General features: G+C 45.1%; 1 protein-coding gene across 1 annotated transcript; it reads right to left on the reverse strand.

Moving 5' to 3' along the window:
• Positions 1-273: 273 nt before the first annotated feature.
• LOC135891143 (ficolin-2-like) lies at positions 274-12,322 on the reverse strand. The gene is made up of 10 exons (XM_065418635.1): positions 12,241-12,322; positions 10,649-10,762; positions 10,195-10,248; positions 9,896-9,931; positions 8,840-8,884; positions 7,939-7,974; positions 6,988-7,115; positions 5,444-5,573; positions 4,697-4,831; positions 274-521 (listed from the first exon to the last, which is right to left on the reverse strand). Exons 1-10 carry the CDS (start codon positions 12,320-12,322, stop codon positions 274-276), a joined length of 1,008 nt encoding a protein of 335 aa, XP_065274707.1.
• Between the last annotated feature and the right edge of the window lie 8,658 nt (positions 12,323-20,980).

A 20,980-nucleotide genomic window follows, 5' to 3' on the forward strand; every position in this document is an offset into this window, starting at 1 on the left:
AAAAATGGGTTAATTTAGAACCCACTGCAATGAAAACAACTTAGAAATTCCATTTCCTCCCCGCCCCCAAAACTATTTTAATCTTTTTTTACTAGCTCTAGTCCTAGTGCATTGCACTGCGCTGGGTAAGTGTGTATGACGATGTCTGCCCCCTAGTGACTGGTGCATAAAGAAAAGATCTTTATTGTCAGCTCCAGATAAATGTTCATTATGCCAGGCCTATAATGCTATGTAAGAGCTAAGTATAATTATTATAACTGCCTCTCGGATTGGTTACACAGGCCGAATTTTCATCTCAGACCACCTGTAGGAGTACATGTGCCCTTTGCCTGAAGCCCAACTCACCCCAGCACCATAGCTTTCATGGGCTCCACTCAGGTATAATCCATTCAGGTTGGACATATGACAATCCCTGTACCACCAGGCCCCTTTAAAGGCTATAGCACAGTTAGTTATAGACAAGTCGTTGTCACGGTCTTGGGTTGTAAACATCATACCGTTGTGTTCAGTTAAGGAATCCCCTGTAGAAACAATTGGGTTTATTTATTACATGTTTTTACAGAGACAAGGTGGGTGAGATAATCTCTTATTTTTTACATTTTATAGTTCAGTTCTCCCTTCACCATGCAGCAGAACTCTCCCTCGGGTGCAGAAGAGAGACTGCAGTTCTACTTCCAGTGAGGAACATTTTTCACCAGGCCATATGTTGATCTTAGTTATACCACTATAGATCCAGAGTAACTCATTGCAATCAATGTGCTCAGTCATTCGGTGTCCTGAAGTCAGTTTGCACCATTGTGGTGGTATAATGTGAGCCCACTGTGCTCCTAACACTAACAGCTTAGCCGGGAGCCTGCTGAGGATTCAGGATCATAGAATCACAGAATCATAGAAATGTCAGGCTGGAAGAGACCTTGAGAAGTCATTAAGTCCTACCCCCTGGGCCGAGGAAGTACCAAGTAAATCTAGACTGTTCCTGCCAGGTGTTTCCCCAACCTGTTCTTAAAAACTTCCAGTGATGCAGATTTCAGAACCTCTGTTAGAAGCCTATTCCAGAGCTTAACTACCCTTATACTTAGAAATTTAATTCTAATTCTAATTTAGATCTCCTTACTGCAGATTAAGTCCATAACTTCTTGTCCTACTTTCAGAGGACATAGAGAACAATTGATCACAGTCCTCTTTATAACAGCCCTTAACATATTTGAAGACTATTACCAGATTTCCCCCCTCAGTCTTCTTTTCTCAAGACTACACCTCACCATTTTTTTAACTTTTCCTCATAGGTCAAGTTTTCTAAACCTTTTATCATTTTTCTTGCTCTCCTCAGAACTCTCTTCAGTTTGTCCACATCTTTCCTAAAGTGTGGTGCCCGGAATTGGACACTGTTCTCTGACTGAGGCCTCACCAGTGCTGAGTAGAGCAGGACAATTACCTACTGTTTCTTACATGCCACAGTCTTGTAAACACACCCAGAATGATATTAGCTTTTTGTGCAACTGCATCACATTGTTGACTCATATTCAATTTGCAATCCGCTCTAACCCAGTTCTTTTTCAGCAGTACTACCACCAAGCCAGTTATTCTCCATTCTGGAGATGTGCATTTGATTTGTCCTTCCTAAGTGAATCACTTTGCACTTGTCTTTACTGAATTTCATCTTGTTGAATTCAGACCAATTCTCCAATTTGCCAAGGTCATTGTGCATTCTAATCCTGTCCTCCAAAGTGCTCACAACCCCTCCCAGCTTGGTGCCATCTGCAGATTTTATAAGCATATGCTCCACTCAATTATCCAACTAATTAATGAAAATATTGACTACTACCGGACCCAGGACTGACCCCTGCAGAACCCCATTAGATACACGCTCCCAGTTTGACAGCATACCATTGATAACTACTCTTTGAGCACCTTTCAACCAGTTATGCACCCATTTTATGGTAATTTCATCCAGACTGCATTTCCCTAGTTTGCTTATTGAGAATGCCATGTGGGATTTTGTCAAAAGTGTTACTAAAATCAAAATATGTCACATCTACTGCTTCCCCCTTATCCACTAAGCCTATAACCTTGTCAGGAAGGGAATTAGGTTGGTTTGACATGTGTTCATAAGAAATCCATGGTGGTTATTGCTAATTAATCCTAATTTCCAGCAGGTGCTTAGAAATTCATTTTTAATAATTTGTTTGAGTATCTTTACAGCTATCAAATTAAGGCTGACTGGTCTACAGTTCCCCAGGCCCTATTTGTTCCCCTTTTTAAAGATAGGTGCTATGTTTGCCCTTCTCCAGTCTTCTGGGACCTCTCCCATCCAAGAGTTCTCCGGATAATTATTAATGATTCTGAGATTATTTCAGCTAGCTCTTTAATTCCCTTAGTATAAGTTTCATCAGGCCCTGCTGACTTGAATACATTTAACTTATCTAAATAGTCTTTAACCTTTTCCCTCCTATTTGAGCTTTCATTCCTTCCCCCTTATTGTTAATAGTGTGTTGAGTGTGTCATCACCAGTAACCTTTTTAGTGAAGACTGAAGCACACTAGCCACGAAACACCTGAGCCTTCTTGATGTCATCAGTTATTAGCTCTCTATTCCTGCTAAGTAGAGGAATTACACTTTTTTTAATTTCTCTTGCTGCTAATATATTTAAAGAACCTCTTTTTCCTGAACTCCATTTTCCCCAGATTGTCTTCCCGTAGGACCTAACCTATCAGTTCTCCGAATTTGTTAAAGTCTGCTATTTTGAAGACCATTGTCCTTCTATTGCTTTTACTCCTTCCTTTCTTAGAATAAAGAAATCTGTGATGTCATGATCACTTTCACCCAAATTTTCTTCCGCCTTCAGATTTGGTCCCAATTCCTCCTTGTTGGTCAGAATTAAGTCTAAAATGGCTGGTCCCCCTGGTTACTTCCTCCACAAAATGGTGTCCCCAATACATTCCAAGGACTTATCAGAAATTTTGTGTTTTTCTGTATTACTTTTCTAACAAACATCTCGGAAGTTAAACTCCCCCATTACCATAATACACCCGTACCAAGAGGTCACTTCTTTTTTTACCCTTTTTCTCTTTACCCAGAGACTATCAATTGGTCTGCTTCTTGCCTCCTCCTGGAGCAGAGAACACGTGTATATATTCTTGCTGTATAATTCAGCTCCTCCTCCCTTTTTATCCTGCCTGTCCCTCCTAAACAAACTATACCCCACTATACCAATATTCCAGTAATGAGACTTATCCCACCCAGTTTCTGTGATGCCACTTAAGTAGTAATTCTACTATTATACTAATCCTTCCAGTTCTTCCTGTTTATTCCCCATCCACCTGCAATTTACATACAGGTATCTGAGATATTGAGCAGATTCCTTATCTGATTTCCCACTTCTTCCTCCTCTGACCCTACATGCCCCCCACAAATCTAGCCCTCTGTTAAGGTGGCCCTTTTTTATGCTTAGCTATTGGCTTTTGTCACCTGCACTTTTAAATCTAGTTAAAAGCCCTTCTCCCTACTTGCCTTGTGGGTGTGCCTAAGCAATCCTGCAGTGATGTGTAGCAGGCTCTGCATGCCACAGAATATTCCTGTCTCTGGTATCCGGAAGTCCAGATGCATAGTTTGCATGAAATGGGGCATATCTACCCCCCCAGTGACTTGATGTGCCTACTTAGTTTAATTCAGATATTTCTATGGGGCATTAAAGTCTAGTGTAGAAAAGCAACCAGCACAAGGTAGGATATCCACCTTCACAAGTTTCTGTGATGCCACTTAAGTACTAAATTTACTATTGTACTAATCCTTCCAGTTCTTCCTGTTTATTCCCCATCTGCCTTGCATTTATGTAGAGGTATCTGAGATTTTGAGTATATGCCTCTACTGGTTACTCTCTTCTTCCTCCTCTGATCCTTCATGTCCCCTCCCCAAAAAAATCTGGCCCTCGGTTAAGGTGGCCCTTTTTTATGCTTAGCTGTTGGCTTTTGTCCCCTGCCCCTTTTAAACCTAGTTAAAAGCCCTTCTCCCTAGTTGGCTTGTGGGTGTGCCTAAGCAATCCTGCAGTGATGTGTAGAAGACTCTGCATGGCACAACATATTTCTGTCTCTGTTATGCGGGGGTCCGGATGCATAGTTAGCATAAAATGGGGAATATCTAACCACCCAATGACTTGTACCAATCCTGGTGTGCCTACTTAGTTTAATTCAGATAGTTGTATGGGGCATTAAGATCTAATTTAGGAAAGCAACCAACACTGGCTGTGCCTAGGGATAGCTCAGTGGTTTGAACATTGCCCTCCTATCCTCCTCCTCAGGGTTATGAGTTCAATCCTTGAAGGGGCCATTTAAGGATCTGGGGAAGAAAAAAAATCTGTCAGGGAGAGTACTTGGTCTTGCTAGTGAAGGCAGGGGACTGGACTTGCTGACCTTGAAAGTCCCTTCCAGCTCTATGTGATATTTCTCCATATATATTCATTATTCTGCTTTCAGTCCTTCACTAGGCAGGATATCCATATTATACTATATGTTTTGTTGTCACTAAACCTTGTGTTTCTCCTTTAATAGTTCAGCAGGAGAATAACTGATGTTTCCTGACAGACATCACTCCCACAGATTACCTCGCCTTTTCCTTCTGCCATAGAATACTCTGCATCACTTTTGCGTTCCATTTTTTCCATCTGCCACGAAGGGGAAAGGACGAGCTCAGAACCTACCTGCAGTGCCAGTAACAAAGGCTCCAAGGATCAGCTTGTATTTCTCGGTCTCCCCTGCAATTTTGAATGATCTGAAGGTAGCAAATTGATAGTTGGTGTCAAAATCTCTGAGATCGACGCGAAGCTCGTTGGCTCCTTTAGAAAACAATTTGAAAGCAAAATGTTCAGCACCTTCCATTAGCGTTTATTACTATTAATGTTTGTTTTTATTGCAGGAGTCTCTAGAGGCCCCAAACACGAATCAGGCTCCATTATCTTGGGATCATTATGATCATCTAGTTTGAATTGCCTGCATCACACACATCATAGAATCTCACCCACTGATTCTCTCATCAAGCCAATATCTTCATATCGCCCTTTATCAATTCAATTTCCATCCACCAATCTAACCTCCCTATTAAAAACCTGCTCTGTGTTATGCTTTGCTACGGTAGTTCAGAATCTATGACCTCATCCAGGCTGTAGCATCCCTTATTGCTGTACTGTGGGCGAACCACCAGAGGACCAAATGCTGCTCCATGAATCATGACTGGAGCCAGCCCAGCTACCACAACATTATTGGTTTCAATAGCTTTGTGTGGCAGGACTGGGCTGTAAGGAACAGGAAGAGGAAGGGGTGTCTGGAGCTGAAGTGTTACCTCTACTGATGGTACAACTCTATACCCTGTATCCATAGCTAAAGTGTGGGAACAACGCTTGGTGGAGAAGGTTGCTGTAAGGAAAAGAATGCATCAGTGATGTCTTTACCAAGGGATGTTAGCAGGTGGATATTGTCATTCCCCAGCCAGAATTCTGAGAGCCGGCTGCCGAAACCTCTCTTGTATGAATTCCAGTCACGTAAGAAATCCATGGAGCCATCCACCCGTCTCTGGAACACCTGCAGGGAAACAGGAGGTTCTTAGCTGGGAAATCCCACATTGATTTCCATCCTACGTAGAGCAGGAGACCAGAAACTCTGAGTCTATAAATCAGTGGATGAGATTTAACGTGGTCAGATCTATTTCAGCCTCAGGTGACTATCGCAGATGGAGGCTCGTCCCACAGGATCCTATTAAATCTTGGCAGCAACAGCACTAGGTTAAAGGATCACATGGTTCAAAATCTACCGCACTGGACTGGCAATCAGGAGGCCTGGGTTCTATACCCAGTTCTGCCACTTGGGCAAGTCACATCCCCTCTGCTTTCTGTGCGGCCCTTTGTCTGCCTTGTCTATGGAGAGTGGGAGCTGTAAAGGACAGGGGCTGTCTCTCAGTGGGTGTGTTCAGCACCCAGCGCAATGGGACCCTGATCTTCATCAGATTCTCTAGGCACGACTGGGATATAAATAAGCACAATGATAAATTGGAAGGTTTAAATGTGATGTACATACAGGGTTCAAACCCTTCATCTCCTCAGCTCCCTAGAACGCTCTCTCCTCTCATACTCAGGGGCTGCCTGAGCGACAGAGTAGCTGATGCACCAGGACTTTGACCAAGGTGGAATTCTGGTTCCAGAGTCTGGGCAGCTATTGAGGAGGCTGTGAGGGCCGGGCAGAGAATAGCCAGGAGAAGGGAAACCTGGTTAACTGTCAGACCAGTGACAAATGTCCCCTCTGACCGGGTCTTGTAGATTCTAAAGCTCCGGGTTCCCCTCATTAAACCCATTGTGTTCACAACCAAGTTATCTCCACAACCAAGGATTAGTAGGATTAGAAGGGCTCATAGGTGTCAACTTTCCCCGGCGCTGGTGGGTGCTCATGCCCTCCCGCCCCCCAGCCTGCCCTGTCCCCACCCTTTCCCTGCCCCTGCCCGCACCCATTCCAACCCCTTCCCCAAAGTTCCCGCCCCAACTCCGCTCCCTCCCTGCCCCTATTGGACCCCTTCCCCAAATCCCCGCCCTTACGCCGCCTCTTCCCCGAGTGCGCCGCGTTCTCCCTACTCCCCCCTCCCTCCCAGCCACGCAAAACAGCTGTTTCGCGGCGCAAGTGCTGCAAGTTGGGGGAACAAGCGGGCACGTGGCGTGCTCAGGGGAGGAGGCGGAGGCAGAGCAGAGGCAAGCTGGGCGGGGAGCTGCTGGTGGGTGCTGAGCACCCACCAATTATTCACTGTGGGTGCTCCAGCGCCGGAGCACCCACAGACCCGGTGACTATGGGCTCAGGAAGTGTCTGTGTTTTTGTTCAGCTAACCATGACAGCTTCAGAGTTTCCGTCTTCATGCTTTTCTACTAGCTACAACCCACTGGGTAAGTGCCACCTCCCATTCTTGTTGTTCAAGAAAAAATATCCAATGAGTTTCATTATGCTCTGTTCTTACAATCCATCCTCCACCATCTGTGTCCATGTCACACAGCACGGTCATGGCGTTACAGTCACGGGGGTAGATGGTGTACCAGTCACTCAGGATGTTGCCTCTGGCTAACAGCTCCTTGCAGTTCTTTGCTCCTGGTCAAAAGAGGAATTGAAATATGTAAACTGATTGTATTAACTCTCCTTGGAGCAGGGATTCATGGGCTACTTTATGTTGCACCGAGGGCCAGATCAACTGCAGAATCAGGTAACTGGAAGAGAATCTTTGAGTCATCTTCTCTCCTCCACATTACAGCATATGGGAATTGGGTAGTATCCCTTTATATAGTTTGTGGTCCCTCTGTGTTCTATCTTTGGAAACCTACCTGAGCAGCAGCGTATGTACCTATCTAGGCTTTTCATGCTCTCTGTAGTTAGCAAACCAAATAATTTATACTCCAATGTGCCAGTGTGGTTGTATGAAGTTTGTTTGCAAGAGGAAAAGACACAACCACCTGCCCAACCCCCTGTGTTCTGTGTGAGACCAGTTCAACCTGAACAGAGGATTGGCTCAAAGCATCTTGGAAACTCATGGAAACTGAAACGTGCACAAAGATTTGTACTGGAAGTGCCCATGCAGCCATTTTGAAATCTGTCTGTGAGTCAGAAGGGCTTCCAGTCATTATGTGACTTGGGTGAGCACTCACCCCAAAAGAATATCAGATACTCACAGGAATACTCACATCAAACAGTTTGCAAGTGAACCCATCGGCTGAAATGTATTTCCACAGAAGATTCACTGACCACCTAAACACCTTCATTTTAAAAGATTAAAGTATCTTTGCCGATAGTTTGAGAACAGCAAATCGGGTAAATTACAGATGTATTTTTTTTGTAATTTGTCTACTTCTAATGGGTTTTCATGTTTGGTTCTCTGGATAGAATGAGATGACATTTAGTGGTCATAAGAAACTCTCACCTTTCGTACACTGCATTTTCTCAAGCACTTCCTCTCCTAGTCATGAAAAGAAACACAATAGAAAGTGAAATGGAATCAGAAAATGTTCTACTGTCTTTTAAATTATGTAATTGGCCAACAGTGACAGCTGGGACAGCAAAGTACTAGTTATCTTGAAAATGCTCTAGACAGGTTTTTAACTGTGAAAATCCAAGTGCTAATGGATTCACACACATCTCTGATCTGAGCCTTCCAGCCTCAACCATCAAGACTGCTCTCATTATGTAGCCAACACTATTTTGTAACCCTCTCATGAGGCGCCTACTTGCAGGGCTAAGAATTGGTCCTTAATAGACTAAATTAATTGCTGGTCAGTACACAGGAGCAATGCCCACAAAGTCAGGGGAGTTGCATATGCTTACACTAGCTGTGAAATTTGACTCAATTTAAAAAGAAAAAAATTCCAAGTGACAATGGGAGAATATCAGTTAAATAAAGTACTGGTAGAAAAAGGGTCATTCCTTTAACCGGACATTTAAACAAGATCCATTGTTCTGTGATTCATACTCCACACTCCCAGCATGTTGGAAATATAAAGAGAGGTAGGAGAAAGTAACCTTTTCTAGGATACAAATCCAGATCTACAGATTTCACTTACATTTCAGCTGTTCTCTCTAATACCAAAGGTCATCTGGCTAGCATTGTTCCGGACATCACAACACATAGACGGCCACCTGTTTTTGTAGGCAGGGCTATTTCTCTCTTTGTAGAGCCCAAATCTTACAGGAGGATCAGTGAGCTTGATATTGTGGACACGGTAACTATTCAAGAAGCAAGCTTCTTAAGCCACTTAATTGTTAGTGCTGCAGAAATAAAACTGAAAGGATGTGCTCAGTAGAAAGGAGAGTGCAAAGGGTCTCACCAGGTGTTCCAGGGGGTCCAGGGTCTCCCAGGTCTCCTTTACCTCCTAAAATAAGAACTCAGAATAAAATCCTTGTTTTGCCTAGAGATCACCTACATAATTCAAGATCTCACTACAGCAATTGCTTGGGTTTAATTATGTAGGGGACTAGTTCAAGGCCTATGCACCACCTACACTCTGCACAATCTGTTAAAGTTGGCGTTTTGTGGGACTTAAGTGATGCATTGACAATGTTGCCAACACTCATGATTTTATCATGAGTCTCATGATAACTATTGTTTTCCTTAAAGCCCAAGCTCCTGGGGTCAAATGGATATGACATGATTTCAGCCTTCAGTCTTAAAGAAAAAGTAAGTTTCTACCCCTTGAGGCTTTGGAGAAAGCTTCAAAATGTGACCCCGGTGCACCCTAAAGGTTCAAAAAGCAGAAGGCAATAAAAAGAACACCACATCTATTATTTTTACATAATCTCATGATTCTAAAACCAATCTCCTGATTTTTGATGAACCTGACTAAAGATTTTCAGAGATTTGGGGTTGGCAGTACTGCATTTATCTTATCTTGTCTTCTGCATTGGCTGAATTTCACCCTTACGCTATGTCTATACTGCAGTTGGGACCTATTGTGACTGCATAGGACCTTGTGACATATCAGACATTATAATTAGAGCTGGGTGAAAATTTTCCAGTTAATAGTTTATTCACCGAAAAATGCAGTTTCGGCTCTCAAACAGGTAATGAATTTGGGTCACATTTGTTAAATACATTCAGCCAAGTAGAAGATTTTTCCACATACTCCTAAAGTTTTGTTTCAACATTTTTGAAATGTTCAAACACTTCGTTTTGTCATTTGGCTATTAAACAAGAACAAAAAGGGGACACTTCTTGTTCAACCGCAACCAATTTCATTTCATCTTCTGTTTCGCAAGAAGCTGGAAGGAAAAATTGTACAATGAAATGGGGTGGAGGGATTGTAGCTCCCAATTCCTCTATCACCGTGAATAGCACCATAAAGTGCCCTGCTCTGCAGTGAGAAGAATCATCTGAGGTCTCTCACCTTTCAGTCCAGGGGGGCCCCCAGCACCTCTTTGTCCTGATTGAACAAAAAATAAGATAGGAAAGACTGATCAGAGATATCGAGATCTTGACAGTGGATCAGAACTGAAGTTCTGTTGCAATAGTAAACCCTTTCTTGTCAAATATAGAGTGAAGGGAAGTTATGGTAGTTTTGGAGCCCAGATATTATAGGAATTGGTGTTGTATAACTAGCTGTAATTGATATTTGATTAAAAACAAATTTCCTGTTCTTAGGTCACCTAATAGGAAAACACAGTTCTCTGCCCTTTGTTACTTTACCTTTTCGGCCACTTTTCCCCACCTTTCCAGGGATCCCCGGAGGTCCCCGTTGTCCTGAAAACACAGAAAACTGACTGTATATTTTTCAAGGTATTGTAAATACTGAGTACATAATCCACACCCACCACCCCAACCTGGATTTACAATAACCCATCAGTGTCGAAATTCAAATAATGTATCTGCATCTGGTTCCCTGAGTCCCTGATCGCTAAGGTCACACAGCGAGCCAGTGAGAGAGATGGGGAAAACACCAGAGGACTTGGTTGCCAATCTGATACCCCAAAGGGAATGGACCATATTTCAGAGCTTGAAACTCTAATCCCTCACCACTGGACATAGGGGATTTGCCATCTGAGTTGGGCAGAGTTTCCTCATATCAGGATCGAGGGGAATCTCCAAAGTCTGAGCATATTACAAAAGTAATTCCCATCCATGGCAGATTCTCATTCAGTACCTGTATTTCCTGCAGTTCCTTGGTCTCCTCTGGGCCCTACAGCACCCGGAATTCCAGGGCAGCCTTGGAGAATAATGAGTTTCTCGGTACTGTTGAGACCCACTACCCTCACCACTGGGGAAAGAAATGATCCATAAACAATGATTGTTAGGTTCTCAGGATTGGAAACATTTTGCAGAAATCTGGAGGGATAAACCCAGCAAATGAGAGCCTAGATAGTTCCTGCATTTTCTTTTCTCTATTAGCAATGATATCCAACCTTTTTTTCGGTTTTATGTAGACAATGCCCTAATATGAAAAGTTGGGGGTTATTACTATTAGAATTTGTTGTAAGTTATAGTGAAAACAAAAGTTAAAAAGAAGTGAATTAAATTTTTGTATTTAAAATACATCACTTCAGAGTTCATTTTGATGTACACATCCCTCTGCAGTGTTTGCAACCCCACCATTGCAGCTTGTGTCAGTTCATGAGAATCACTTAACAAAATTAACTACAGAGAAACAAAAGTGACACTGACTAGTCGGTTCTCATTGTGAAATGAAATGCAGAGGAAAAACAAATAGCTGCCATTCAGTGAAGAAATTGTCCAAAAGTAAAATAATTTAAAAAACAGTTGCTCTTAGAAGCACTGGTAATACATTTTAAAGAATTAAATATGTTCCCCTCTCTATATTATACACATTGTGAGATTTAAAATGATTAATAGGGACATCAGTGCAGAAAAATAGGGACACACCTGTCAATTCCATTGAGCTCTATTGATGTGGAAATTTTTGAGGTAAACAAAATGGGGATATGGTTTATATTTCCTGTGATATAGGAACTCTTCCTCCCAATTTGGAACTTTTTGGGTAGAAATTGTACATAGCAAATTATTTTAAAATGATCATGAATGTAAGTAACGGAAATGTGAAAAGAAATACTGCTCTGAAATAATACTAAAATAAACCTTCAAATGCTGCTGGATTCTCAACCCAAAGCGCAGAAATGAATGTGCTGACGTGGAAAGAGTTGTATAGTGGATTTGCGGTGATAGATACACAACAGTTGCAATTTTACAAATAATCATCTTAATTTGGTGAACGTGAATTTTAAAAAGCAGAGGGATCTGAAATCATAGGCTCACTCTGAGCTTTGAAGATGGAGATTTTATTTTCCAGAATTTAGATCATCTGCCTGTGTGGGTCGGTCAGTCGCCAGATTGGAAATGCTTTGGCCCCAATATGCAAAGGAGATGGGAGCTTTAGACGGAGAGATTCCAGCAGCAGCATAGAGAGGTTAGAAGACAGTAAATGAGCATGAGGGAGAGGAGGTCAAGTCAAATTTTGAAGAAAAGAGACAACAATTTCACAACATTATCTGCAAAAACTGTGTCCTTTTTTTGAACACCTCTAGTCTGTGATGGGCACTTCTGCAATATAGAGTAATTTCTACAAAGGAATTTTGTACAAAGAAGCTGTTCTTTTTATTATTTAAAAACCATGAGCAGGCAAAGCACTTTCTAGAAATGTAGGACAACAAACATTCCTGAACAGGTTGGCAAGAACCACGGTATGAAACGCTGTTGGGAACAGGATTGTCTTTCACTCACCTGGGCAGGTGTCCTGAGCCTGACAAACCGCTGCTGCTAGACACAGTAAAGAGAGGAGGGTTTTCTGGGCAGCTCTTCCCATGGCTAGTGCTGGTCTCTGCAACAGCAGCTCCACTTGTCTCTCACCACCTTCTCCTCTACTTTAGTATGTCAGTCCCTGTAAGCCTTTTATATGCAATAACGAGAGAGCCCAGAGCAAATAAAGCTCTCTGCCTCCGGCATCTCAGCGCCTCCTTCCCACTCTCCACATTCCAGCAGTTTCCACGGAGATGTTTATGCTGCATCGGTCACAACCATAGCTGATTAAATGGTCTGATAGGACATGTTCAGTACTGGACTAGCAGCCGTTGCTTCCCCTGCACAGCAAACGCAGTATCGTGCAATGATGATTATTGAACGGAGCCAGTCTGAATCTTTGCTCACAAAGTTAAGTCATGTGAATGTGTCTTCTGAAGTATTAAAATAGGGTGCCAAATGATGAGGCCAAGCTGACTTTCTCCATCCCTTCAAAGCCCCCTGTTGGCTTCAGTGGGAACCTTTGGGTGAACAAGGAGAGCAGGATTGGGTGAATTTACTAGCCAACTGCTCTTATTATTATTTGTATGACAGTAGCCACAGGAGGCCTCGTGTCAGATTGGACCCCACTGTGCTGAGTGATTGGCAAACCCATAGTAGGAGACAGTAATAGTGGGATAGGTTCCAAGACCAGAAGTGACCATTGTGATCATCTAGTCTAACCTCCTGTATAACACAGGCCACAGAACTTCCCCAAAATAATTCCCAGGGCAGAGCTTTTAGAAAAACATCCAGTCTAGATTTTAAAATGGTCAGTGATGGAGAATCCACGACAACCCTTGGGAAATGGCTCCAGAGGTTAATCCGCTCACTGTTAAATATTTACAACTTTATTTCCAGTCTGAATATGTCTAGCTTCAACTTCCAGCCATCTCTTTCCCAAAGACCTTACAATCTAAATAGCCAAGACAAGTGAAGGGTTGGAAGAAAAGAATTATTATCCTGATTTTTGCAGTGCTCTGTGTGCCTGTGTCATAGAAATGATAAAGAATAATGATGCATGCCCAGGCCATATCTGCTGATATACCACTGCTGTATTTTTCTATATGTACATGTGATTTTTCAGTGACTGCTGCATGGCAGATGCTATTGATGGCAGATCACTGCTGAGGTTCATTTCTTTATGTGCATGTGTGTTTGCATGATTCCAGTCTGTACAGCAAGAAGGCAGCTGCTGTTCTGCCTGTGTGCAAAGGACATTTCCTCTCTTTACACTAGGGAAGTGTCATCACAATGTGGTATTGTGCTTTGTAATTGGAATCAGAGACTCAAAGCTGCAAAACAGACTATTGTAAGATATGGATCTCACTTTGGATAAAGCAGTAAGTCTGTGTCAGTCAGCATAGGAAAGCAGAACACTGCCTCACTGGATAGAGTGACAAGAGAGACAAAAAACTGGCAGGCAGTCAGTCAGTGCAAAACAAACAACATAGAGACGCATGAAAAATGCAAAGCACAAGAGTTTGTAAAAACTTCAAGGATTGCTCATGATGTGGACAAAAAATGACCTCAACAATGCCCAGGTTTTGGTAAGTGCTGTAATATTTGTAAGAAATACAATCATTGTGCCAAAGTCTGCAACCACATTCAGCAACTGTGGAAGAGGAAGCAAAGCCTTATGCTTATGCAGTAATCCAGGAAGAGAGCACAGGCAACAGCTCAGAAGTTCTATCTAGGAGCTGTATCTGAAGAGGAAGGAAGAGATGAATGGACAATTTCCTTAGACACTAATGGGACTCTTATAACCTACAAATTGTGCACTGATGCTCAGACGAATGTTGTTTCAGGTATTAGTGTTAAAAGGCTGGAAAAAACTCAGGGGACATGGTGAGCGAACAGGTCAAACTGAAAGCTTATAATGGGGGAACTCATTCCTGCAACAGGTACATGTGTACTAGCAGTGACAGTAAAAGATCAAACAGAATTGTTGGACTCTGAGATAGTGCAAGGGAATAAAGCACGTATATTGGATTTAAAAACATGCCCAGCCCTTGGGCTGATACAAAGAGTGCACGTGGGAGAGGAAGTAAGGGACACATTATCCAGAACATTTGATAAAACTGTAATAGAAACAGGGGTGGAGTCTGACATAGTGCACATCAGACGGATAAAAAAAGAATTGTCCAGCCTCAGACAGGAAGTGGAAAGAATTTTCTCGGGCTACAGCTAATGGTGAGTCTTTACAGAGGGTATTAAGGCTAGTACTGCATGGTGGCCAGGACATTACATACCATGTCCCTATTTACAGTTTAAAGCAGAACTATCTGTTATTGATGGCATGTTGTTTAGGGAAACAACAAGGAGTCCGGTGGCACCTTAAAGACTAATAGATTTATTTGGGCATAAGCTTTTGTGGGTAAAAAAACCACACTTTTTATCTCACTTTTTCGTGAGGTTTTTTTACCCATGAAAGCTTATGCCCAAATAAATCTGTTAGTCTTTAAGGTGCCACCAGACTCCTTGTTGTTTTTGTGGATACAGACTAACAGGGCTACCTCCTGATACTTGACACCATGTTGTTTAGAGGAAATAGGAGAGTAGTGCCTAAGATGTTACAGCTGACATGCTCACTAGTACAGAGGAAGGGTACTTGTGTATGGCAAAATGTAAATACAGAGCCAGAGAGAGACTGTATTGGCCACAAATGAACAATCAGAGAAAAATGTTAAAATGTGTTAAACGTGTCAAAAATACCAACTAAACAGAAAAAAGAGCCTATGTTTTTACACAATGAACAGTTAAGAGCATGGTATGAAATTGGCATGGGTTTATTTACCTATGCTGATAAAAACAACGTTTTGATGGTGGATTGTTATTCTCATTGGCTTCAGTGAGGATGCTGGTGTTAAAGCAGTGATCTTCTCACTTGATGTGAAGGATCTTCGGGAGGCATCGTTGGTGGTACCTCTCCAGACGCTTGAGTTGCTGTCGATAGGTCACCCAGGTTTTGCATCCATAAAAGAGTGTAGGAATAACAATTGTCTTATAGACCTGGATCTTAGTGTCCTGCTGCAGGTCACGGTCCATGAAAAGGCATTGAAGCAATTTCCCACAGGAAGCACTTGCACAGTTTATCCTGTGCTGGATCTCACTGTCGATTTTTGCGTTTTGAGAAAGTTGGCTACCAAGGTAGCAAAAGTGCTCAACTGTCTCCAAAGTCTGTCCCTCAATGGTGATGTGTGGTAAGTCATGTGCAAGGCCTGAAGCAGGTTGATGGAGCACTTTAGTCTTCTCAATATTGACTGAGAGTCCTAGTCTTTGGTAAGCTTGTGCAAAAAAATCCAGTGTGGACTGAAGGTCATTCTCAGTGTGTATGAGGATGGCATAGTCATCAGCATATTGAAGATCAGTAATGGATGCCATGAAGACGTCAAAGATTAAAAAGCCACCCATCCATTCTGTATTGAATGCCAACTCCACTGGGGAGTCTGTCTTTAATGAGTACCAAAATGGCTGCTAAATAGATGGAGAACGGGGTTGGGGCAATAACGCATCCTTGCTTAAATCCAGTTTTGATGACGAAAGGGTCAGTCTCGAGGCCATTACAGAGAATGGTGGCAGTCATCTGATCATAAAGAAGACTTAGTACCTTAATACATTTTGGAGGACAGCCAAATCTATCCAGCACCATCCTCACTGAAGCCATTGTCACCAGCATTGAAGCAATGATCCCTATGCACCAGTTGACAGTCGCGCTCGGAGCAGGGGGACCTGTCCCCCTCACAGCCCCCATACCACATCCCCCGTGAGATGGGGGCCGGAGAGCACGGGGGAAGATGCGGTGGAGGTCATCTTCCTCGGCCCCGGGATGCAGCAAGAGCTGTTGCCATGAAGCAGTAAGCCACCTGCCCGCCAGGCCTTCCCAGCCGACCCAAAGCCGGTTGCAGCACACCACCTCGGTGGAAATTTGCCCGACAGGGGCAGGGCCGTCCAAGTGGCAGCCCCCTTCTGACACCCCCTGGAGGGGAGGGGAGGGAAGGGGGATCTGTCGTCCCAGGCCGGCTGCCCGAACCCGCTGGGTTGAATCCTCCAGGCAGACTGCACAGACCCCACCCATTCACCTCTTAATGATTTCACGGCCTCTTGAACTCTGTCTTCAAAGTTCTTTTCAACTTTCCCTTATGGTACTTGTTGACTATCGGCCTTGTGCCAGTATTTAGCCTTAGATGGAGTTTACCACCTGCTTTGGGCTGCATTCCCAAGCAACCCGACTCCAAGATGACCCTGTCCCGGAATGCCAGGGGCCACTACTGGTCTCACACCGTCCACAGGCTCTGCCTTGATCAGAAGGACATAACCCCCCGAGAGCGGCACCAAGGAGTGGGTCATCTGTACACCACATTTCCCGCGCCCCACCGCAGGACGGGGATTTGGCGCTGGGGTCTTCCCTGTTCACTCGCCATTACTGAGGGAATCCTGATTAGTTTCTTTTCCTCCACTGACTAATATGCTTAAATTCAGCCGGTTGCCACATCTGATCTGAGGTCACAGTCGGATGGGGACCCAGAGGCAGTTCTCATGTCTGATAATGTTCCACAGTTTGATGGAAACGAATTTAAATAATTGGCTCAAGAGTATGGGGTTAAGCATGGAACTTTGAGTATCCTCAATCCACCGGTCTTGTAGAGAATGGTGTGAAAATTGTTAAATGGCTTTTGAAAAAGGCCACTGCCACCTGTACAGATCCATATTTGACTATACTGAACTATAGAGCAGCACCAGTGAATCATGGACTGTCACCTGCAGAGCGACTGTTTGGCAGGAAGCTCAGAACAAGACTCTGTAATTCAGTAGTGATCCCGAAAGGCAATACTGACTTAGATGTCCATCTATAAAAAGGGAAATAAGGCCAACCTGGGAATTACAGACCAGTCATATTAACTTCAGTACCCAGAAAGATAATGTTGGTTTGTAGCTCATCTGGTCTTCTGGTGTGCTAGTTTCAAGCAAAGTTTCTCTGGAAATATCAGCTACTACTACAGCTGCAGCTTGTGTGGTACTGCACGAATTGTTTTCCTGACTTAAACCTTGCCACAATGACAGAGTCATGTGCCCTGAATTGAGATGCAGCTCACACATTTCTACTTTAGACTCCAGGGACTGATCAGGCAGTTTACAAAATGATAGTTTCTGCTTCTTAGGATCTTTGGAGGCCGTTTGAAATAACAAAAAAATCACTTTTTCTTTCCGTGCTCTAAAATCAGACCCGTATTTTTATTTATGGCTTTCATTTTCAAACACCATCCACTATGAGAATAACTAAGCTGGCAGCGTAGGCCTAAATGAAGTGTATTTTTGTGCTGCTTAATTTATCCTTGATTGTGGGAGGAATCCTTAAAAAAAAATATGTTGATTTTCCATGCAGAATCTAGCCGAGATAAGCTAGAGAGAGAGGCCGTAGCAGGCAGATACATACCTCTCAGCGTCCCACTGCATGAGAAGGCTCTAGACACAACCCATCCCACCAGCAGCTCCATCGGCACAGGCGCATACCCAGAGGCTGCGGCACCCTGCAGGATGGGAAGGAAACTTCTATTAGCAGCAGCCACTGCTGGGCATGCTCAGATGCTGTGGAGTTTTCAAAGGCCTTGCAGGGCAGGTGGCTATGGGTCCCCTGGGAGCAGCGGCGATATGTAGGGGGCTCATGTGGGGCCAGGTGCCCCCCTACCCCGATTGGCCTGCAGAGTGCGGGGGAGAGGGGCTCTGTCCTCCTGCTGCACCTGCCCACCCAGCATGCTTGGCCCCTGTCCCTGGCAGCAGGGCCTGGGCAGGGGGGAACCCGCCGCTGCTGCCACCTGCCCAGCCAAGCTCTCTTAGGCAGCTGCTGTGTTGCATGGAATAGCATCATGGAGCAGCTGGCTTCAGCCGGCGTGAGAAGTGGTTCCATCCCGCTCTCCGCCCGGCCTGGCTGCCAGAGAGAGCGACTGAACATGCCGGGGGGGGCACAGTGGGAGAAGGACAGAGCCTCCTGCCCCCCCCCCCCCCGAGATAATATGGGGCAGGGAAAGCATGGCGGCCCCACGCTGGGCATAGGACAACGGGGGGGTTGCTTGACAGAGATGATACGTGGGGTGGTCACATGTCCTCCCCTTTAGATTGTGCCCCCCACTATGGGGGAGGAGCATAAGCGGCAAGTTATATGGGGCCGTGGTGCCCGTGCTCCACCAATATTTAAGAACATGGGACTGGCTCAACCAGTGTTTGGGCTTACTACGCTTTGGGGGGCCCCACGCTTCAAGGGGATGTGGGGTCCAGGGCAGCATGGGGGATTAGCAGGGGGCCTGGCGCCGGCAGCAGCGAACAACCCAGCCCCAGCCCGCCCCTGCTCTGCTCTGCCCCACCAGCTCCCAGTGTCACTTGGGGGAGGGGGCAGAAGCCGGAAAGAGGTGGAGCAGGGGCTTGGGAGAAGGGGTGGATTGGGGGTGGGGAGGGAGTGGAGCAGGGGTAGGCTGGGGCCGGGTCTCTCGCTGCTGCTGGCGCCAGGCTCCCCGCTAACCTCCCAGGTCGCCCTGAACCACGTGCCCCCCTGAAGCGCAGGGCCCTCAAAGTGCAGGGTGGTTGACCAAGTCCGTCCTATGGACGGGATGGCTCTGCTTGGACCTGTTCTGGGCACCACCAAAAATTATATAAACCTGGTGCCCATGGGGAGGAGCATGAATCATCTATGCCTGGGAGCCCTATAAGAATTGGGGCTGACTGCCAGGGATGGGGTTAGATACCTGCAACCCATGCAATTGCATCAGCCCTGAGCCAGCGAAGGGGCCCCCTGCCGCGGTGATTGAGTGGGGCACTTGTGAAGGTGGGGTGCAGGAATCGAGCGGGAGAAGGTGGACGACAGGGGCAGATGAATAGCTGGTGCAGGCTCAAGGCTTCTTGGCCATACAACATATGCCCAGTGCAGGCCGCTGCTGTTGTTTGGGGCCTGCTGGATCTCCTAGGAAGAGCCGTGCTGAGCCCCACGGCCCACATTTGAATTTGCCCAGGGCGGGGGGGCTCCAAAAAGGTGGCTCTGCCGTGCAGTCTGGTGAATGGGAGCACCAATGGCAGAACCTTCAATTTGGTTGGAGGCCCCCCCACCCCTTCCCTCTCCTCCGGCTGCTTCCTAGAAGCTCTGACTCCAGCTGTGGTTTGCGGCTCTGACTCCCGCGGCAGCAGGTCTGGCTTTGGCAGGAGCAGTGGTGATGGCTCTTGCTGGTGCAGGGCCTGGAACTGGGTGGGGGTGTCGGGATGGACGGGGGAGCAGAGCAGGAGGTGCAGAGGCAGGGATGAGTGGGGGTGGGTGAGGGAAGTGAGATGGGCCTGGGTGCCGGTTTTTATTGTGGACCCCTTGTGATGGCATACGGGGTCCACAATAAAAACCGGCACCCAGGCCCATCTTTTTGTTCCTCTACCCCTGGCTAGGGTGACAGACAGCAAGTGTGAAAAATCGGGACAGGGGGTGGGGGCTAATAGGAACCTATATAAGAAAAAGACCCCAAAATCGGGACATCTGGTCACCCTACCCCAGCACATGGAGAGGGAGATGGGGGGAGGAGGTGGGACTTGGGGTCCAGTCAGCATTTGCTGACTTTGCTGATTGATAAATCTTCCACTGGGAATCCGACCAGCACAAAGAGGGGAGATTGTGGCCTGTTCTGTCTCACAAGGCACGAGCAGGCATGGGCTGGGCGATGGGACTTTCTAGTGCAGGTTTAGCCTGAGATCGTCTCAGTGCTCTTCTGTTTGCACCATCACCCTATTTAGACATGCCCCTTCGGCAGCCACCACGCTGCTGGCAGAGGTAGCGCCCCTCTCTTGTACTCCCCAGGGGAGCCAGACAAATAATGTCCCCGGCTGCCCTGGGTGCACTCTGCCCACAGTGTTCACAACACAGGGCCAGACACATTTCGGCTTTAATGCTATTGTGTGTACAAACAAATCTGAGACGTGGAAATCATTGAGCAGCCTTTGCTTTATTGACAGAGGGGAAGGTTCTCCAGCGGCAGAGGCAGCATCTGAGGGTAATGAGTCACTAACACCACAGGAAGAATTGCACGGCAGCGGTAGGAGCAGTCGTGGTGCGTCTGGGAATGGAATCAAGCGACAGCAGAGGCAGGCAAGAGAGGAGACATAACCTAGACAGCGCTGGCTGACATTTTCCAAACTATGAGATTTTCTGTGGACAAGCAGCTTTTTAAAAAACATATGAAAATGTTCATGAAAATATCATTGATGTGGTTGTAATGTTTTGTTTGGCAGGAAAAAAATCATGCTTTTTTAATGTTTTCAGCAATTCTTTTCTAAAATATTCTCGTGTTAATGACCAATTTTTGTTTCTTTCTAGAAAACCAGGATTTTGGTAAATGAGAAAATAAAATAACATTTTCAGATACTACGTATCAGGGAGAGGAATTAAAAACACAAAAGCAAAACTGGGTTAATTTAGAATCCTTTGAAATGAAAACCACTTTAAAATTCAATTTTTTCCCCACAAAACTATTCTTTTTACCAGTTCTAGTCCTAGTGCACTGTGCTGGGTAAGTGTGTATGATGATGTCTGCCCCCTCGTGGCTGGTGGATAAAGAAAAGATCTTTATTGTCATCTGCAGATTAATGTTCATTATGACAGGCCTATAATTGCTATATAAGAGCTAAGTATAATTATTACAATTGACTCCCTGATTGG

This window comes from Emys orbicularis, chromosome 18 (genome assembly GCF_028017835.1).
Source record: "Emys orbicularis isolate rEmyOrb1 chromosome 18, rEmyOrb1.hap1, whole genome shotgun sequence".
NCBI lineage: Eukaryota > Metazoa > Chordata > Testudines > Emydidae > Emys > Emys orbicularis.

Bases quoted from the DNA above. Each gene is read 5' to 3' on its own strand.
- LOC135891143 (XM_065418635.1), bottom strand. From the start codon at position 12,322: ATGGGAAGAGCTGCCCAGAAAACCCTCCTCTCTTTACTGTGTCTAGCA. The intron at 10,763-12,240 runs GTGAGTGAAAGA...TTCTTTCCCCAG, and splicing joins GGCTCAGGACACCTGCCCAG to TGGTGAGGGTAGTGGGTCTC. The intron at 4,832-5,443 runs GTAAAGACATCA...TGTTTTCTAAAG, and splicing joins CCACCTGCTAACATCCCTTG to GAGCCAACGAGCTTCGCGTC.